The following is a 19,590-nucleotide window of genomic DNA, read 5'->3' as shown; positions in this document are numbered from 1 at the left end:
TTTATATTAATTCAGGGGCCTAATTGAAGAAAGTGCAGACTACTGGTCAGGCGACACCTACCTCACCGGGTTGCTGTGGCAGCTCACGCGCTACCACGAGGGGAGGCCAGTCAGCTCAGTGTTGCGGCTCCAGGGCTGGGGTAGGGTGGGATGAGGGGAGCTGGAGCTGCCCACGGGGCTCCGGATTTGTTTCTGTGAGTAAATAAAATTGTCTTCGATGGTGACTGAATTGCGGGGTCTTTTCCTTCACGCGCCCTCCCCTGGCTGTGGGCCCGAGCAGCATGCTTCCCAGCAGCAGTCTGGTTCTCTGACTTGAGCTGTCGCGGGGACTTGGCTTCTGGAACAGGGACTAGCGCGGGTGGGAAGAAGGTAAAGCCCTCCTGTTAGGTGTTTGCGTAGCTCTGGGTGATTTGGGATTCCCCACACACGGGTGCCGTGGGATTGGAGGTGTGTGACGGCGGGTGGAGGGCGTGCAAGACGGTCTGGAGGTGAGGGCGGGGGAAGCGACGAGAAAATCCCTGGACAGGGCAGCAGCGGGGACTCTGGGGGTTAGGTGCCCCGTGGGCTTCACGCAGCAGAGGGAAGCCGCTGGCCGCCTGTGCCAGCCTGTGGTCACCTGGAGGCAGGTCCGAAGCCGGGCCCCCTCCCCCTTACGGCTTCAAGGCTCGGCTGAATTCATATCCCTCAGGGGAGAGCTGCCTCTCCCCCAACTTCTCCGTCTGTCTGTCTGTCCGTCCCTCCCCGCTCCCTGCTCTGGCAGAGCAGCCACCACACCCTTCAGGGTTTTGCAGCCGCCCTCCGCCTCGATGTGGGGAGGTGGTGGCAGTAAGCCTGGCTCCAGGGGCTTCTGACCTCAGTCTGAGTCTCCACCCAGCTGCCGGCTGCTCCTGTCCCCTGGATAGCCTCTCATTTCCTCCTACCCACCCCCGCCAACGGGCGGGAAACTCTGTTTCTCTTTCTATTCCATTTCTCTCAAACTAAAACACTGTTAGGACAGTAAGAACAGCCTCTTATGAACTGTTTTACAAAATGTGCAAGAATAAACAGTGATTTTTTAGTCTTTTATAGGCAGTACTGTTCAGTGTTTAAAAGCTGTCTGGGGACTTCTCTGGTGACACGGTGGTTAAGAATCCGCCTGCCAGTGCAGGGGACACGGGTTCGAGCCCAGGTCCGGGAAGATCCCACATGCCGCGGAGCAACTAAGCCCGTGCGCCACAACTACTGAGCCTGCGCTCTAGAGCCCGCGAGCCACAACTACTGAGCCCATGCCCCACAACTGCTGAAGCCCACGTGCCTAGAGCCCGTGCTCCACAACAAGAGAAGCCACCGCAATGAGAAGCCCGCGCACCGCAACGAAGAGTAGCCCCCGCTCGCCGCAACTAGAGAAAACCCGCGCACAGCAATGAAGACCCAATGCAGCCAAAAATAAATAAATTTTAAAAAACAAACAAAAGCACCATTTAAAAAAAGCTATCTGGAATGATCTTTTCAAACTGGTCTTAAAGATCAAGTTCCATCTTTAAAAGTTCCCTTTTCTTTCTGCCATTTAGTACGTTTATTTCATAATTTTCATAGGTACTTTTAAACATTTTGGTTTTAGTTTTCTCACATTCTTTTCAGCACATCTGTCTGTTGCTGATGACAGCAGAGGACTGCAAGAACCTGGTCTAGAATTGCTGCTATGTAAAGAAATACTTGTGGAGACTAAGTAATGATTCTTTTCACTGTTACCAGCTGAGAAGGGATGTGAATTACACCCCTATAAATAGAAATCTCTAAAATTTTTATTTAGTGCTTGTTAGGAGCATACAGAATCATCAGACCACTCCATCCTTTTAAATTGGGGACCCTGCAGGCCCCCAGTTATTCATAATTGGCTTGGGATAACTGAGTCGGTCTTGTATGGTTAAACCTCCTGACATTTAGGAATAACAACCATGAAGCAGGTAAAGCAATGTGATGTACAAAATACGCTCACTTCTGGGATCCCAGCACCCAGGAGGACGGTCTTGGAATGAAACCAAGTGGTAGTAAGTAGTGGGATGAGTACTGGCCAGCATCAAATCACCTTCACGGCCTGCTACTCATTTGCCCTTTGGGCTTTATTTCTATTTTCTGATGTATAACTTGGGACTTGGGCTAGGTGACCCCTAAGGCCCTTTCCACATCTGAAATGTCTGTAATTTTTAAACCCCTAGTTCAGACAACTTTGAGCTGTAAAGTCATCTGGGTTCAGACATAAATGAGTTTGAATCCTTTTGCTTCCTGCAGAACACTGGGCTCGTGAAACTCCTTTGAAGGGTGTCACAACGTGTCAGAGAGTCCCCAGGGTTTTAGGTGGTAGTGGGGCTAGGTGAATTTGATTGTGCATCTTGGGAAGACTTTTTTCACTGAAACGTGAGCTATTTTTTTTCCCCGCTAGTTGGCGAAGGAACTTTGTGAGAAGGCTGGTAAGATCCCCCTGACGGGAAGCTCTGTAGAAGGCTGTCTCCAGCCCGGGGCTCGGGGAGCTCAGCTTGGCCGAGCAGTCTGAGGTGACGTCCAACTTCAGAATTTGATTCTTTACTGGGTCAGACCCCACTGCCGGTTGCCGCCCTGCAGCCCAATGTGAAGTTGTGTGTGTGTGTGTGTGTGTGTGTGTGTGTGTGTGTGTGTGTGTGTGTGTGTGTGTGTTTTGGGGGGATGGGCCGCAGAGGTCTGAGTGCCCAGACCAGGCTGGGACGAGCCCTCGGGCACCACCCCAGCTCAGCCCTTCACAACAGCACCTCCCCAGCCATGGGCACTAACCCTGCTGTCCTGTGGAAGTCCTCCGGGTCTATAAACCCTGCCGTTTCCTTTCTGGAGTTGACCGAAACCTCAGTGGTCTGTGGGATGGCGCTTCCAGCGGTCCCTGATGACCAGAGTCCACGGCGTGGCACGTCCCATCCACCTGCTTTGCGTCCCGGGCGGCCAGACTTGATTTCTCTGGTTGCACTTGCCCTGAGTGGCCCATCGCCCGGGCTGGGAGGGCAGCTGCACACACACTGCCTCCGGACGGGCCCAGAGACCACCGTCCCGCCATCCGTCTTGCGCTGCGCTAACCCTCCTCTCCCCCAGTCAATATGTCTCTCTCCGATGGGAAAGTTAATAAATTTTGCTCTAGATTAAAAGTATTGATCATTTCATTTGTAAACGATAAATAAAAAGGGGGAACTTTTCATCGCAGCAGGAGTAGCGTCAGGTGTGTTTTCCGGGTGAAATTGCGCTGGCTGTCGAGGGGGTGGGCTTCTTATATGCATTCCAGCCGGCCAGCGGCATTGATTTCCTATTAGTCTCCCAGCACCACCCAGTACCACATCATTCCGGTACCTGCTATTAATGGTCTTTTGATAAATAATCACTTGTAAGTCAATAAATTTTTATTAAACAGTGTGGCTCTTTGATTTATTAAAATCCAACCGTGTTTGTCTGGGAGAAAAAGGATGCTGAATTGAAGTGGAGGTTTTCATACATCTTCCTGACGCCGAGCAGTCATGGCACACTCCAGAGAAAAACAATTGCGTTTTAACAGAAACAAAACAGCCGAGTTTGGAACTTGGGCCCAGGGAAACTTTAACTCCAGCAGCCTTGAGGCTCACTCTGCAGGCAGCAGCTGCAGGCTGGGGGCGCCGAGTCAAGAACTTGCTGTTTGCTTCTGAGAGGGGCGAGGTGCCGGGGCTGGGCCCCCGCGATTGCCATCTGGGCAGCACAGACCCTCGTGCTGCAGACGACCCGCCGTGCACCCTGGAGTAGTCACCCTGGACGGACAGACATTTGGGATCCATGAGAAAAGTTGGACGGCGGGACCTCTTAGCTTCCTCCCTGGTCAAATCACCAAAGTCACATCTTGTGGCAGGAAATGCCAAGAGGTGGTTCATGTGTTAGGTGGAGATCTGGCTATATGGATTATCTTAGAAAGTGGGCTAAAGAGCTGAAGATTGGAGTCTTTTTCTGGTGAGATTGTCATTGGCATAAAATTCGCTGTAAAGGGTTTAATTTGCTGTAAAGGGTTTGGCAAGTTTTCACTGAGACCGAAATGGCCCCAAACAGACTTGTGTACAGAGAGACCCAACCACCGGGTACAGAACCAGAACTCCCAGCCCGGAGGGAAGTGTGAGACCCAGGAAATGCTCTTATTAGAACTGATGGCTGTCCCCAACCCCGCCCTGATCCAGGCCACTGCTGCACCCTCTGTTCCATTCATAACCAGCGTGACAGGTGTTAACGGGAAGGGGCTGCGGAAGCGAGGGTGGCTAGTAAGAAGTTCACCTGAGGGCTTTAATGTTTTTAAACCTATTATAAAACGTTTAAATCACATTTTAAGATGTTTTAAAAGTTTAATATTTTAAACCTGCTGTAAGGTTTCTCTTGTTGCTTGAGTTCCTTTTCTGTCCTGGTCTTGGGGGCGACAGCTGCAGCATCAGGGACCCTGAAGGTGGGCAGGACTCAGGTGCGCAGGGCAGGTGAGTGGTGACACGGCTGTCCTGGAGCATGGCCCGTTCTGCCCCATTTTGAGGGGTTGCCCGAGATGCCCAGCCTCTCCCCGGAGGAGCTTTGGGTCCTGTCCCTAGGGGTTGGTCCCACACACCCCTAGCGGGGCGTAGAGGTGAGCCCAGGCCGGGAAGCCACAGGACAGCTGTCTAGAACCTGAGTAACAGTAAGTATGTTCTGCACTTTACACGTGCACAATTCAAGTCCACTTTCAAGGTGAAACTGGAGACGTGGCCCACGCTTCACCTGGGCGTCACTTCTAGCCTTTGTTAATTCTTCCCGGCTTCCCTCCCGTGTCCTTGTTCATTCACCTCTGCGTTAGGACTTCAGTGGGGAAGCTGGAGAAGACTCATCTGAGGGTTTCTTGCCCTCTGTGAGTTTCCTACGGGGATTCTGAGTCAAGTACGTTAACTTGGGAGAGAAGTGACTCCTGCTGTCCGGCTTCTGTTCCAGCTAACAGGGGGTGGGGTGGGGGGGTGGGGGGCGAGTGAGGTCGGCACAAGGAGTTAGAGGGGCATCTGGCCAGCGCGAGGCAGGCACCTGCCGCTCCTGTAGGCACAGCCAGGCAGGAGGCGGCGGGGGGCGGTGGACGGTGGGAAGCTCTGTTTCCCTAGAGAGTAAGAGTGGAGGCCTGAAGCTTCTAGAATAGAAGACCCGGTGATCCCGGAGACCTGTGACCCCAGGGTCCGCAAACTGCACTTCACTGCACATAATGCTCCGCGTACTGCAGACTCAGCGCCGAGGGCCGGGGACCGGGGTCGGGAGGCGAGCTGGTACCTTCGCATCAGATGCCATCCGGAGCCCTGGGGCAAGATGTTCTGCTCCCCCCCGCCGCCCCCTCCCGCCCTGTTTTGGGGGTCTGGACAGACACCGACCCTCCCGAGCTGAGGAGCGGCTCTGCAGGGGGGCCAAGGGCGCCCAGCTCTTGGGGCGCCTGGTTGGGTGGCTGCAACCCGGGCTCGGGAAGGGCTGCGAGCCCTCGGATTGATCCCCCAGCCGTGATCTGTCATTTCTCCGAGGCAGGCGCTGTTTTCTCTTGCTTCAGGAGCCCCTTCGACACCTGCTTTATTTTTCTTCCTGTGCTGACGTGACGGGAGACAGGTGTTAAACTACTTAATCACTTTAAAATTGTTTTAATTTTCTGTTTTTTATTGATCTCTCCAGCACCAATTAATCAGCTCACTGGACCAGGCAGTTAGTACATTAAAAATTGTCAGGGAGGCCGTGCATCTTGCAAAATGTCTAAAAAATATTCGGCTAGCAAATTTCGTTTTTCTTTGGCACGCAGCAGCCCTTGGGCCGCAGAACTCCCACTCTCGAGGGGCCTCTGCCTCTGGGGCTCGAGTCCGGGAGTATTCGGGGTGCAGGGGGCTTCCGGTAGGAAGGATGGAAGCAGGTGCCCGTTTCGTCGCTGATTTGCATCTTTCCTTCCACTTTCGTTCTCTGCTTCCAGAACAACAATGGATCTCCTTTCCCCGAGAGGGTTGGGAATTTTCGGGGATGCGGTGCTCGCTCTGGACCCCATGTCTGGGCCCCCATGGGCAGGACTCCGCCATCTGTAACTGCCCTTGCGACTGGCTGGGCCCCAGGCCCGCAGCCAGGGTCCCTTTCCCCGGCACTTTTAACTTGTCCCAATGACGCCAAAGCCACCTCTCTGGGGCAGCGGCGCTGCTATACTTGGTAAACTCTGTGGCAGGTGGCTGCGTGTCACGCCGCCTTGTCCCTGGCAGCCGGCAGTGAGCCCGAAGTCCGTCCATGGAATGTTCTGGACAGCCCCACCCCGTTGGTCACCCGGTCCTGTGCGGCAAACCTTTGCCACTTGTCTTTTATCACCTGATTAACTGCTTGGCTGTACTTTCTTTTTTTAAAGATTCATTTATTTTAAATTTAGATTCTATCGGAGTCTAGTTGATTTACAAGGTTGTGTGAGGTCCAGGTGTACAGCAAAGCCATTCGGTTATCCATATACGTATATTCATTCTGTTCTAGATTCTTTGGTACTTTCTAAATTAAATAAAACGTGGACCGAATAAACCAGGGGCTTCCAAAATCATTTCTTGGGGGTAGAAATTTGTTTTCCGGTTTTCCCATTTTTGCCATTTTTTGCCGCTCACTTTCCAAAAGCAAGCGCCTTATGTCTTCTGTGGCAAATGAAGTGTCAAGCAGCCTGTCTGCGTGGTCTGAGTTGCTTGTTCCCTCGCAGCGGGTACCACCCTCGCAAGCATCTCGCACCCACCACACCCTCTTCTTTCTACTCCCAGCTGACTGAGGGAAGCTCTCTTTCTCTTCTTCCCCGCTTCCTTCCCCGACCCTTCACCATTCAGTCTGGGGCCCCCTCTGGAACCAGGGCCTGCAGCCCCATCTGAGCCGGGGGGCAGGTACAGGCAGCGCCCGCCTGTGGCTGGGGGACTTATCTCCCCCAGCACCCGGCCGCACCCATGCTTATTAATTGGTATATGATTGGGCTCCGGCATATAATCTCATATTGATTTTCCCTCTGGACGCCACAGCTTTATTTGCACACATCTGCCCTGTGTTTAACTGGTGCTTTGCTCTGGAAAGGAGGGATCTTATCGGCCGGTTTGGGTTCTTTTCCTGGGGCACACAGGCACACACACACACCCTCACACTCAAGTCAGTGGCCCAGCCTGGCCCCGCCCCTCCCTCAGTGAGCCATTCCTGGGGCGGGGCGGTGGAGAACGACCCAGAAGGGCCTTCTAGAGACTTCCCGGCTTTACACTTTACCTCACGCGTTGTACCTGATCCCGCCTGCGGTGAAAGTGCCCGTGTGAGGCTTACTGGGGAAATGCTGGCTTTGGAGTCGGACCTGGGTTCAAACCCACCTGCTCTCCGTGTGTGGCCTCGAGGCTAACCTATCGCATTTTTCTGCACTGCAGCACCTCCCTTTTTAAAAAGTTATTTATTTATTTAATAGAAGTATAGTTGATTTACAATGTTGTGCTAATTTCTGCTGGACAGCTTGCAGTATCTTCTTTATCTGAGAAAAAGGCAGCATATCTGCTTTGGAGGATTCTTGGGAAATGTGGGTCAGTCACCACACACAGTGCCGGGCACTTAGTAGGTGCTCAGTAAACAGTGGCCCCATTCAGCCCATGCTGGTGTGAGAGATCATAGCCTTGTGTGCTGGGAAGAAAAAGAAAAAGGTGTCTCTGGCAGCCACTGTGTCCCCGCGGGGTAGGGAGCATATGTCCCTAGGCCCACGGTGCAGGGAGAGAGGCTCTGCCCCGATGCACTGCTGTTACCACCTCCTTGTCTGCGGCCAGCACCTGGGCTGTGAGGTTTTGTTTTTCTCTTCTAACTACAGTCCTGCATCTGGGCGGTCCCGCACCCCACCCTGGGGTGTTCATAGCAAAGGGAAGACATAAAGGCCAGAGGTAAACACGAATTTCCTATTGACACAACATTAATTCTCCTGCTTGGACAGGTGAATGTGCTTTCACTCACTTTACCAAGATTAATGATGTGTGTTTGCCCACTAAGAGAGGCCTAATGAAGGGCCCTGAATGAGAGCCTTCTGGGTTGGCTGTGGGAAAGAGGCCGGCAAGCTGCTCTATGTGGGGGGCAACCAGCCTCTCCACCACTGCCAACATCACCGCCTTCCCCCTGGAAGGAGTAGGACGAAACAACTGTTGGTTTAAGAATGTGTCCTGGGGACTTCCCTGGTGACGCAGTGGTTAAGAATCCACCTGCTAACGCAGGGGACACGGGTTCAATCCCTGGTCCGGGAAGATCCCACATGCCGCGGAGCAGCTAAGCCCGCGCGCCACAACTACTGAGCCTGCGCTCTAGAGCCCGTGTGCCGCAACTAGTGAGCCCATGTGCCACAACTACTGAAACCCACGTGCCTACAGCCTGTGCTTTGCAACAAGAGAAGCCACTGCAATGAGAAGCCCGCACACCACAACGAAGAGTAGCCCCCGCTCGCCGCAACTAGAGAAAGCCCGTGTGCAGCAACGAAGACCCAATGCAGCCAAAGAATAAATAAAAGTAAAAAAAAAAAAAAATTCCACATATCAAAACATTAAAAAAAAAAAAAAAGAATGTGTCCTGCCCCAGGGGGTTCGGATGGAGGTCAGCCCGCCCAGCCGCCCGGCCTGTCCTCTGAAGCTCTCTTCCCACCTGTGCAAACCGGGTCCTCGCCCCACCTGCCCCCAAAGCTGTCGTCAAAGGTCGGGTCAGTCTCTGGTTCATTGCTCTGAGGAGTGACAGAGTATTGGAGGGGCCAGGTCAGGGCATCTAAGGTGGGGCTTCTGGGAGAGAAGCATCAGGACCACCGAGGATGCTCTGAGCCCTTAGGGCAGAAGGCTCCTGGGCCTGCAAGTGACTGGTAACAAGACTGGATCTGAGCAGCTTCTGTTCTGTTACTCGTAGACTCAGCATAGCTCAAACATGGCAAGAAGGGGCCTGCGGCTCGACTCTTCTCAGCAGAGCAGCACAAGACAGATGATAGAGGAGGCTGCAGGGAGTGGCACGGCAGGGGGTGGCACAGCAGGGGGTGGGAGGCAGTTGCTACTCCAAATCCTGGACTCTTAGGGTCTCTGGAGAATTTCCTCAGCCTTGGGGGTGGGGCGGACAGACCGCCCATCTCCTCCCAGGTAGCCTGAGCCGGCAGACATGCCGCCACCCACCCGCCGCAACCTAAGTGTGGCTCCCCACCAGGGCTAGGCGCTGCTCTCATCAGGAATCTGATCACGGCTCGGAAGAATAAAAGCTGGGGATGGGAGGTTTACCCCAGTCCCTTCCTGTCACGAAGGATGGTCCATTACCGGGGGCCAGAGCCCAGAGAGAAGAGCTGGGGAATAAAGAGAGGAAGTGCGGGGACAGCTGTCAAGGAAGGAAGGCTGGGAAACCCGAACCCAGGGCAGCTCCCCTTTGGCCATCTGTCCCCGAGTCCCTACAGGCTCCCTGGCAGGGCCAGCCTATAAGCAAACAACAGGGGTAAAAGAAACATTTTTTTACTCCAATAGTGTTCTTTGAGCTGTAAATTACAGAAACCCAGCTCAACCAGACTGAAGACAAAAGGGTGTGTCTTGTCTCCTGAAAAGGCTAGGCTTGGCTGAAACATTGTCACCAGTTCAGTCCCGCTCTCAGATCCTCTTTCCACCGGGCTGGCCCCTTCCCGGGCAGGCCAATGGCCAGGCCACTTGGTGCTCCAGGTAGAGAGGGAAGCGGGCACTCCCCAGAGCAACCTGGTCCTTCGCTCATTGGTCGGGGCTGAGCCGCGGGTCCATCCCTGGACCAATCCATCACGTGACCAGGGAGGTGGCATTCACTGATTGGCTTAGAATGGTGTCAATCATCCGCGCCCGGAGATGGGGGTGGGTCGGCCCGCCCACACTAGATCAATCAAAAATGGCAGAGGTTGTTCTCCAGGGTGACCTTATCAGAGGCCGCAGGGATCCGCGCCCGGCGAGCCCAAACTACAGAAGCGCGCTGTGCCCTTTTCCTCCTCGCAGAGGGGAAGCTGCCTTTCACTGGGCAGTGCACAGTACTCTACAGTTTTCCCGCAGCTGGGCTGCAGAGCCCTCTGCCCTGGCTGTTTCCACCGTGGTATGTGGTGCCCCCGCCAAAGCAGCGCTGGGACTGCAAGGCCAACGCTGCTTTGGCTTCCAGAACATAGAGGCAGCGGGTTAGCAAATTCCTTAGTTAGGGCAGGGTCTCTCCCAAGAGCCCTTGGAGGTTTGAGTGTATTAGATCTTTCCATAGTATCACAGGCACAGGACTGATGCCAGTGGCAGCAGGAAACCAGAAGGGTCCTGCCATCTCTCTGTCCTTCCTGAGGAAGAAGACCCAGACCCTTTGCACCTTTTCTTGCACCCCTGCTGCCTCCCCGACTATGTGGGTCTTTGTCTCCTGGGCAGGAAGGAAAAGTTGTAGAATTCAGCGTGGGTCACTGAACAACTCAGGGAGGGCCAACGTGAATTTAAGTCAAGTTGGGCTTCTAAGATCACCATTTGCCAAATTCGTCCACTGCCAAGTCCTGGGGCACTTGTTAACCAGGCACATTCCAGGGCCACACCCGCCCAAACTGGGTCAGAATATCCCGGAAGGGCCCTGGGTATCTGTATGTCTGACAAGGCCTAGCGTCAGGCAAGCTTAGGAAACCGCCTAAATGAATATTTTCTCTGGCTGTGGCATATCTGCTCCATCCAGGGACACTGGCCATCAATTATAAAGCAGCAGAAACCATACCAAGGAAAACGGTGTTCACTGTAATCGTGCACTGCAGTGCACTTGATCAGTGAGCCTTTGATGAGGGGACCTCATCTAGTCCTCTTGTGTCCTCTGTAACTTTCAGGTCCTCATACACCTGGCAGCTGACACAGCCCTGGCCTTAGAATGAAAAGACAAGGAGTTTTGACCTTGGGTGCGTAGATTCATAGCATTTGAAACCACGTAAAACACAGCTGGAACCTGACTGTGAGCAAAAGAAGAGCTCATTCTGGGGACAAGAAAGCAGCTGCTACAAGGCACACACACAGGCCTCCCAGGCAAGGCCAGAGCCACCTCAGGTGCGAGACTAGGCTCAGAGAGTCCCAGAGCCGAGATGTAGGGGGCAACTGTTAGCAGTGGCTGACAAAGGAGAAAGGGGGATTTCAGAAGCACAGGTCCCCATGGGCATTTGGTGATGGGATAGAAAGCCCAACTTAGGTCAGTGCATCTCTATGTATCTAACAGTTTTTTATTGAGCACCTAATTTGGGCCAGGCTCTGTGCTCTGAGAAAAGGAGGGTTGTCCATACACACTCACACGGTCATACCTGCCGTCCATCTTCTCGCGCCTACAAACCACCTGGGGATCTGGCTACAAACGCAGATTTGGATTCGGGAGGGTTGAGGTGGGACCTGAGAGTCTGCATTTCTAACAAGTGCCCAGGGGAGGCTGCTGCTGCTCGTCCATGGACCATATCTTAGGGTATTGAGGCTTCAGAGCAGGACGTATAGACCCACATGCCTTCAGGGTTCAGGCAGGGGATGGACCCTGTGGGGACCAGGCCAGGGCATGTGCCAGGAAATCGTGAGGGTCACTCACGGGACCAGGCTTGCTCGGCCTACAGACCAGCTAAAGTTTCTGTAAATGCACTGTTCTGCCCCCCAAAGAAACATGTCTGCAAACTGAATTCAGCCCTCAGCATCTGACCTGACTCTGTGCCCCAGAGTCCAGAACCTCAGGTTTTTGGCAGGTAAATGAATCTGGTCACGCACGAGGCCTTCCATAACCTCCCGATAGCAGCTGACCTGCCGGGGCTTGAGTACTTATAGGAATGGGTAGCTGTGACCTTGAACCTGCCTGTCCCACTGTGAAGAAGACCCGCTTAGGACTGGCTCTGCCGCTTCCTGGCAGAAGGAAGGAGAGGGCGTGAGCACGCCGATATGGGAATGCCCACCCGCTTTTACACCTTGCAGGTGGTTTCAGTGCATCTTCTGTTGGGTCTTGCTGATAACCATATCAGCTTCACTTTACAGATGAGGAGACTGGATTTCAAGAGGTTACCTAACTTGGTCACGGTGACCCAGCGACTACTTGGTGACATGGGGACCCAGACTCGGGACTGTTGGCCTCCACAGCCCTCTTGAAATAACATAGCAGATACTGTTGGGTGTCTGTATATGCCACGCATGCTCGTGAGTTCTGATCTTACAGAGACCGTGTGAGGTATGTATAATTACTCCCATCTTACAGTTGAGTAAACTGAGGCTCAGAGGTTAAGTCACTCGCCCAGTGACACAGAGAGTGGTGATGCCAGTGTTCGAGCCCAGCTCTAACCGAACCCAGTCACCTCTGCCATGCTCAGGCAAAGACTCGGGCTGGCTGGTATCTGGGCTCAAATCCTGGGGGTGGCTGAGAAGGAGGAAGGATTGCCAGCAGTGCGATTTCAGTCCCCAGTCTCTTCTTTGATTGTTGCCATCGGGATATGACCATTCGGAACCTGCTAAGACACTGTCATCCCTAGCTTCAGCCCCGCCCTGCTCGGGACACGTCAGGTCTTTCCTATACTGCAAGCCGCAAGCGGGAGGGCTGTGGACGGGGCAGACTCTTGCCTGCCTTGGGAGCCTCCTGGGCTGCTGGCAGGGCAGGACTCAGTCGCTCTCAGGAGCCCAGGGCTGAACGTCTTTCTCTTTATTCATCCCACAGGAGAAAAGTTTCTCCTGTGGTCAGAGGGAAGTTGCCAGAAGCATGAATATTCTTAAAGTTGTGTAGTTTTGTTTAACTCAGCATATACAAGAAGGCCCTTTGTGACCAGGAATGGCAGAGAAGGGGGGTGCTATGGCTTATGATTTCTTTATGATGGATGAAGTGAAATAGTCCTGAGTTCCTCCCAGCTACACACACACACACACAGCACACGAGTGTGCACGCATCCACAGAGGGCAAAATTTATCCCAAATTACCCTCGGGCGTCTGGGCCATTCACCTGTGGCTCTCCTTCAAACTGGGAATCTGGTCCCTTGGTGAGGCCTGAGCAGTGCCTCTTCCTCGCTTGGCCCCATACTTGGGAGCAGGGATGAGGTAGGGGGACTCCAGGAAGGCTGGAGGCCTTGACCCAGAGGTTCCAGTGGCAGGTGTCCCAGAACTTGGACATTGGAGGAAGTTTTGTTTAGCTCAGCAAATGTTTCCTTGGCGGAAAAAATTTTCCCTCCACTTGATATAATACTGACCCCAGACAATGTGAATCAGACATGCAAGAATTATAGCTATAATAGTGTTAGGATTGTAATTCACTTATGAAGAAGGCAAACGAACCCAGTTTTCTTGTCCCCGGCTTCTCCCCACGCCTGCCTCGTGACTCTGCACCTGCATTATGTTGAAAGCCTCCTCTGGCCAGCAGGCCCCAGACTCTCCTCAAAGTGCTCAGGAAATCCTGGGCCCCGCCTGGCTCACAGAGTTTTTCGTCTCTGTGGCTGTACCCGGAGGCTCCTTGGGTCCTCCCAGGTGGCCGTCCGGCCTGCTGCAGCTCAGGACCCCCGTGTCAGCTTGTGGCCAGGAGCACACAGGGCAGGTGCTTCCTTATTTCCTTCCCACCTTACGTGGAGAGAGACCGAGTGTGGTCCTCATTGTGGAATGAGGATCACAGCTCAAAAGTATCCTACATCTTCTTGTTATGGCCCTCCATCCTCTGCGTCCAGTAGGGCTATGATGAAGGCTTTGTGCCTCCGCTTCCAAGAGGCCCCGAGCTGGGGTCTCCCTCCCACCCTCCTTCCCGCTCCAGGCCGACTGCACCAGCCCAGTTCTCCCACCCTTTGGGGCCCAAGGGACCACAGAAGGACTTGCTGGGACAGCAAAGGGGGCAGGCTGCTCACAGCTTGGAGGCTTTGCTGGAGCTGGCATAGACGGTTACAGCTGGAAAGTCCTGAAAGCACACCTCATCCCAGCCTCTGGTTTTACAGGACAGGCCTGTAAAAGGCACTGCCCCTCGCGGTACATGTGAGGGCCTGGGCGTCAGCTCAGGTGGCCTCATCCCACTTCTGGAACTTGGTGTAGGTACCTTCTGGGCCTGTGTTTTCTCATCCGTGCAAGAGGGACAATCCCTCCTCCCGGGTTTCTGGTGGGGTCACGTGACATAGTCGGGCCTTCCACGTGGGAAGAGTTAGTAGGTGTTCAGTCGTTGTCATCGCTGCTATTCTCTGCCCCGGGATCTTTTCCTTATGGTACCGAATTCCCCACAGATAATGTCCCCCATGAGGCCATGAGCTCCTACAGGTCAAGGACCCCGTTGAACGCCTCTCGGGTTTTTGTACTATGGCGCTGCCTCGTGCATACCACTGAGACTTACCCATGCCTGCAGGTTTCCTGATTCCCAGAGCCCTGTCCCCTGGGGGCAGAGACGCTGCCTTCCGGAGGGGCCCCCCGGGCAGCTGGCTCACCTGGGACCACACAGACAGTTCTTCGGAAACACATGAGCCATGGGGAGGTTTCTGGGACTTTTATTTTTACCCTTTATTTTTTAAAAGCCAGTGAAGTTGGGCAACTGCTTGGTGCTTTTTGTGCTGCATTCCTCTAGGGCCTCACCCACCCCGCCTGCTGCAACCCCCGTCCTTCCCACCTGCTGGGCAGTGCCCTCCGCAGCACCAGCTCCAAGGCCAGGCTGCAGGGTGCCCCAGGGAAGGGAGGGTCGTGGGTTCCATGCGAGCCCCTCCTGCCAGGTCCTCTCCTCTCCTGCGGGGGTACCCCATTGGAGGAACAGGGGGTTCTGAGGTCCCTTCCTGCCCCGAGTCCCTCCCCAGCGGGATGCTCCCTTCTCTCTGGAGAGCCTTTCCTTGCACTGGCAGGCACCGAGGGGAGCCCAGGTGGGAGGCTCTGGGGTGCAGCATGGATGCACCTTCTCTCTGCCTCTTCCCCCAGTGGGCTCTTCTAATCTCTTCCCGTCCTGGGTTGGGGGATCCCCACTGAGGGCAGAGTGGAGACGGGGTCACAGGAGGACAGCTCCCCCCAGGGGCACGATCCTTGAGTTGGGGTGTCAGGGGTATTCCTTCTTTGCTGGGACCCACTTCCCCTCCCTGGGGTGGGTTTCCTCCCGCCTGGATTAGGTTTGGGGCTCTGGCCCCTCAAGTGGGATCCTTCCTGTGCCAGGGTCCGAGGAGGGTCCCTGGACAGGCCAGCTCTTCTGCAGTCAGCCCACGGGGAGACCCTTGCCGGAGCCAACGGTTTCCCTGGGGGAAGGCTCCCCTGCCCCCGCAACTGCCACCGTGGCGCGTCTGGGACCCCACAGCCAGTGTCCTGGCCGCAGAGTCTGATCGCTTTTCATCTACCTGTGTACTTAGACTCTGCAGAGCTGGCAGGGCCAGGCCTGGGCCCACAGAGGTGCAAGACGGCGGAAGGGGTGGCCGGTCTCAGGACAAGTTCACGTCTCCCTCTTTGCCCCCTCCTCCCTTAGGAGACTGGCCTCCCCCCCCTTCTTCCCCTCCATCTCCTGCTTCTCCCCCTCCATCCTCCCCCCTCCCCCCATTAGCCTTTTGGGACCTCGGGGACCCAGAGGCCGGCGGGGTCAGCCGTGCGCGCCCAGGCTGAGCACCGAGAAGGCGGCGCGGTGCTTGCGGAGCAGCAGCCGGATCTTCTCGTCGTCTGAGTCGGGGTCCAGCGGCTTGTTGTACTCGTCGTCATCGTTCTCCGAGGCCGCGCGGTGCCCGCCCGGGGCCCGGGGCGTGGAGGACGAGGGTTCCAGGGCACTCTTCTTCCGCCACTTGGTCCTCCGGTTCTGGAACCACACCTGGGAGGAGAAGGGCCCTGAGGATCACGCTGGCACGCAGCGCGCTCAGGGCCCCTCTGGGGAGGGCGGCTCCACTCAGTGGCAAGTATCCCCCTAGCCTCATCTTTGTGTGTGTGTGTGTGCGGTGCGCGGGCCTCTCACTGCCGTGGCCTCTCCCGTCGCGGAGCACAGGCTCCGGACGCGCAGGCCCAGCGGCCACGGCTCACGGGCCCAGCCGCTCCGCGGCACGTGGGATCTTCCCGGACCGGGGCACGAACCCGTGTCCCCTGCATCGGCAGGCGGACTCTCAACCACTGCGCCACCAGGGAAGCCCGCCCACCAGCCTCATGTTGATCGTAAAATAAATGGTTCAGCAATGGACTAGGCTGTCATAGTCACACTACTTTTTTTTTCTGAGGGGGGCAATAAAATAAAAATAAATGTGAGTGCAGCAGCCATTTCGTCTTAGCTCTAACCCTCCCTGCGGTGTATCTGCCTCTCCTTCGCCATCTGAGTACTTGGGTGGAAGGGGCTGATGTGCTTTTAACCTCACAGACCTTCACTGAGCTTCATGAATCATTGCCCCCCAACTATAAAAATAACACATGCTCATTACTGGAGACAGAAGCGTGCAGAAAGGACCCAAGAAGCGGAGTGGTACGGAAAGGCCTTCCTCTTAGACTCAGTGCTTCCTCTCCTTGGGAGTTAACATTGGGTGGAGGGAGCTGCCCGGGGGGTGGCCGGCTGGAGATGCAGCGCCCTGAGGGAGCCCAGGCCAGGGTCCCCAGCTGCCCCTGTGCTTCCTTCTCCCCTCAAGCCCGTCGCCTTATCACAGTGCCGGGCAGTTACAGCATAGCCCAGAGCTTGCTTCTTTGGTGCCCCCCGCCAGAGCCCCTCAGGGAACAGTGAGCCTCAGAGTTGCCAGGGGTCCCCCCGGGAGCCTGAGGGGTCAGAAGCCGCCTTACCCACCGAGCTCAGCCCCGAGGTGTGCAGTTTGAGAGGGAGCCTTGCCCCGAGCTGAGCAAAGAGGCTCAGACTTCATGGGCAGGCATGGAGAGGAGTTATCTTCACTTTCGAGTTTGGTGAACAAAGGCGGGCTCATTTGCCTGGCTAACGGAACAAGCCTGAAGCCAGCTCTGATCCGGCCCAGAGGCTGCCATCAGCTCTTGAAACGTCTAGCCTCGACCATGCAGAGGAGGGGAAGGCATGAGGTTAGAGCCCTCTAATCCAGGGTACTCACTTACCAGCCGGTGACCTGGGGCAAGAGGCTCAGCTGAGATTGTTTCTTCACCTGTAAGATGGGTAATAAGGCCCACCGCCAGGTTGCTGTGAGGTTTAAATGGGCTGCTACACATAAGGCTCTCAGAATAGGGCCCAGGAGATGACAGCCAGTTGGCGTTAGGGTCATTATTACCGTCTGCAGGGTTAGGTGGGCAGGCGGTGCCCAAACACCAGGACGGCCTCCCACTGAGCTGCGGTTGCCAGGAGAGTGGGGCTCCTCGCTGCCAGGCAGACACCTTCTTGTCCCTCACACACTCACCTTGACCTGCGACTCGGTCATCCCCAGCGAGTATGCCAACCGCGCCCTCTCGGGACCCGCCAAGTACTTGGTCTGCTCGAAGGTCTTCTCCAGGGCAAAGATCTGGTGCCCCGTGAAGGTGGGCCGGGTGTGCTTTTTCTTGTGAATGCTGTCGCTCAGGGGGTCCGGGGCTGGTGGGAGGAAGGACGTGTGCGGTTCGCGGGGCTGGGGGTGCCAGCCCTGCCCCGCCTCTGCCACAGGGTGAGCGCCCGTACGGAGAAGCCGCTGAGGTTGCAGGGGCACGGTGGCACCTCTCACCCAAGCAGCATACCTCTGCCATGTCTGGGTGGGTGGGGACCCCGAGGGTGCCTGCCCCAGGTTTCAGCTGATTAGGGCCAGAGGATGCTTGGAACTGGGTCTCCTTGTGTAATGCCCTCGCTACGCAGTGAGGCAGCCACACCCCGAGGGGCGGTAGGAGTTTCCTCTGGGTCTCAGGGATGTTCTTTCAGGTCACCGAGAAACGGATTTAGCACCTTCCACCAACCGTCAGGGCCCCAGGGGCCTGGGAGTCCCTCCACTTCCTTGCTCTTGAGATCCCGTTTTCCAGGTTTCCGGGAAACTAGGACCCTAAGCTCCAAGTTACTGCTCTCCCCTGCCACCAGGCCTGGTAGTCATGTGGCTTCAACCCCATGGAGAGTCTGGATGCAGAGTCTCAGGAACTGACCCCTGCCCGGCCAGGGCAGCCTCTCGGGAGCTCGGCGTGGGGGGGTGGGGGGCGGATAGGGACCAGGGGAAGCAGAATGCCCACGTGCAGGGCCTTGTGCAGTGCAGCCGATCCTCACACCCCATGTCCTCACTTTACAGGTGAGAAAGCTGAGGCACAGAAGGGAGATGAGGCCTGAGAGGCTGTCACCCTCAGTCCCCCCCACCTTGTGTTAATCCAGCCACTGCCTCAGATATTTCCCTGTGTGTATACGTGCATTCGGGGTTGAAGAGCAGGGGTGTGGAAACGGGGTGCGTGTGGGTAGGGGGACATGGAAGTGAGAGCCAGGGACAGCTCAAGGCCTAAAGCACCCACAAACCAGGTTATAGAATAGCTTCCAAGAGATGAGGTCTCGGCCCCCTGTGGGACTCGCCGTGTTTCAGGCTGACGAGGGGTGTGAGGGTCCCGAACAGCATAGTGGGCGGAAGGCAGGTGTGCCTCGGGCTTTCCTGGACCGCCCCAAGCCCCTGTGCCAGTGGAGGAGCCCCCAGGTGGGACGGAAGTGGAGGCCCCCTCTGCCCCTGCCTGATCCGGGCCCAGGGGTGGTTCCTGCAGCCACTGTCACTCCCCCTGCCTCCCGGGTGACGCTCCCCTGCCTGTCCACGACCTGCCACCTCCAGGTCTGACTGGCATCCTGGGGGCCCCGGACCAACTCTCTGAAAACCACAGTTTGGGGATGGGTGGGTGAGGTCCCCCGACAGCGAGGCCCCAGTGGGGCTGGACTCAGCAGCTGCTTGCGGAGGCTGGGTGGTACGGGTGCTGTTGTTGACATAAACCCCGAGGAGGGAAGCAGGCCCCCTTGATGGCAGCGGCACCGAGATGGGTTCAGGGTACATTCTGTGTCCCTGAGTGCTGCCGGCGCACGAGCGGGGGGCTCTGGGAAGGTGATGCAATGGCAGATTCTCGCTGGGGACGGCATTTGCCTGCTTGGACGAAGTGGTGACACGGGCTCTGGGCGGGAGACGGAAGGTGAGCAGGACCGTACACAGGGTGGGGGTGAGCCGTGTGGTCTCCTGGGACCCCGGCTTCCCCAGGAGGGCAGCTGGTGAGGAGTGAGGGCGGGGGTCAAGACACCCATCTGAGTGAAGCCGGGGTGGGATGGGGAGGGGAGAAGCCCGTGCTGCACCAGGTGGAGGGCCGGACCCTGGGGTCTGCCCCAGGCTGTCAGATGGCGGCCGAGGACCCCTGTGAGCGTCCGTTCCCGCCCCCCGTCACCCCCCATCCCCGTACTCACTGTTGCCACATGGCCGCCCACCTCGCCAGTCCTGGCCCGTGTCCGCCCAGCAGTTCCGGGTCCGGGTGGGGTACTCGTTCCCCGCCTTGGAGAAATTCCCCACCTGGGGACCGTAGTAGACCCCCTGGGAGCCGAGCCCACCGAAGCCGGCCACGTGGGGGTAGCCGGAGAGGAGGCTGCTGTTCGGCGCGGCCACGGGCCTGCTGAGGATGTCTGTGATCCCGTGCGGGGTGCCGGCGGGCAGCTGGGGGCCCAGCCCCTGGGGGCTGAGCTTGTAGAAAGAGTCCTGCGCAGAGTACTGGCACACAGGGCCTTTCACCTCCGGGAACTGAGCCAGCGGCGTGCTGCTCAGCAGG

The 19,590-nt window shown here is 56.3% G+C and overlaps 1 protein-coding gene across 1 annotated transcript in view; it reads right to left on the bottom strand.

Annotated features, from left to right (window-relative positions):
* Positions 1-15,517: 15,517 nt before the first annotated feature.
* Positions 15,518-19,590, bottom strand: part of NKX6-3 (NK6 homeobox 3) — a 4,209-nt gene continuing 136 nt past the window's right edge. The window contains exons 2-4 of the mRNA XM_007455488.1: positions 19,235-19,590; positions 17,259-17,428; positions 15,518-15,739 (exon numbers count right to left, since the gene is read on the bottom strand). Coding sequence (XP_007455550.1) covers positions 15,518-15,739; positions 17,259-17,428; positions 19,235-19,590 — 748 coding nt within the window. The remainder of the gene's footprint in view (positions 15,740-17,258; positions 17,429-19,234) is intronic.

This window comes from Lipotes vexillifer, unplaced genomic scaffold (assembly GCF_000442215.2).
Source record: "Lipotes vexillifer unplaced genomic scaffold, Lipotes_vexillifer_v1.1 scaffold414, whole genome shotgun sequence".
Lineage (NCBI taxonomy): Eukaryota > Metazoa > Chordata > Mammalia > Artiodactyla > Lipotidae > Lipotes > Lipotes vexillifer.
This window is presented reverse-complemented; position numbering and strand designations above follow the sequence as displayed.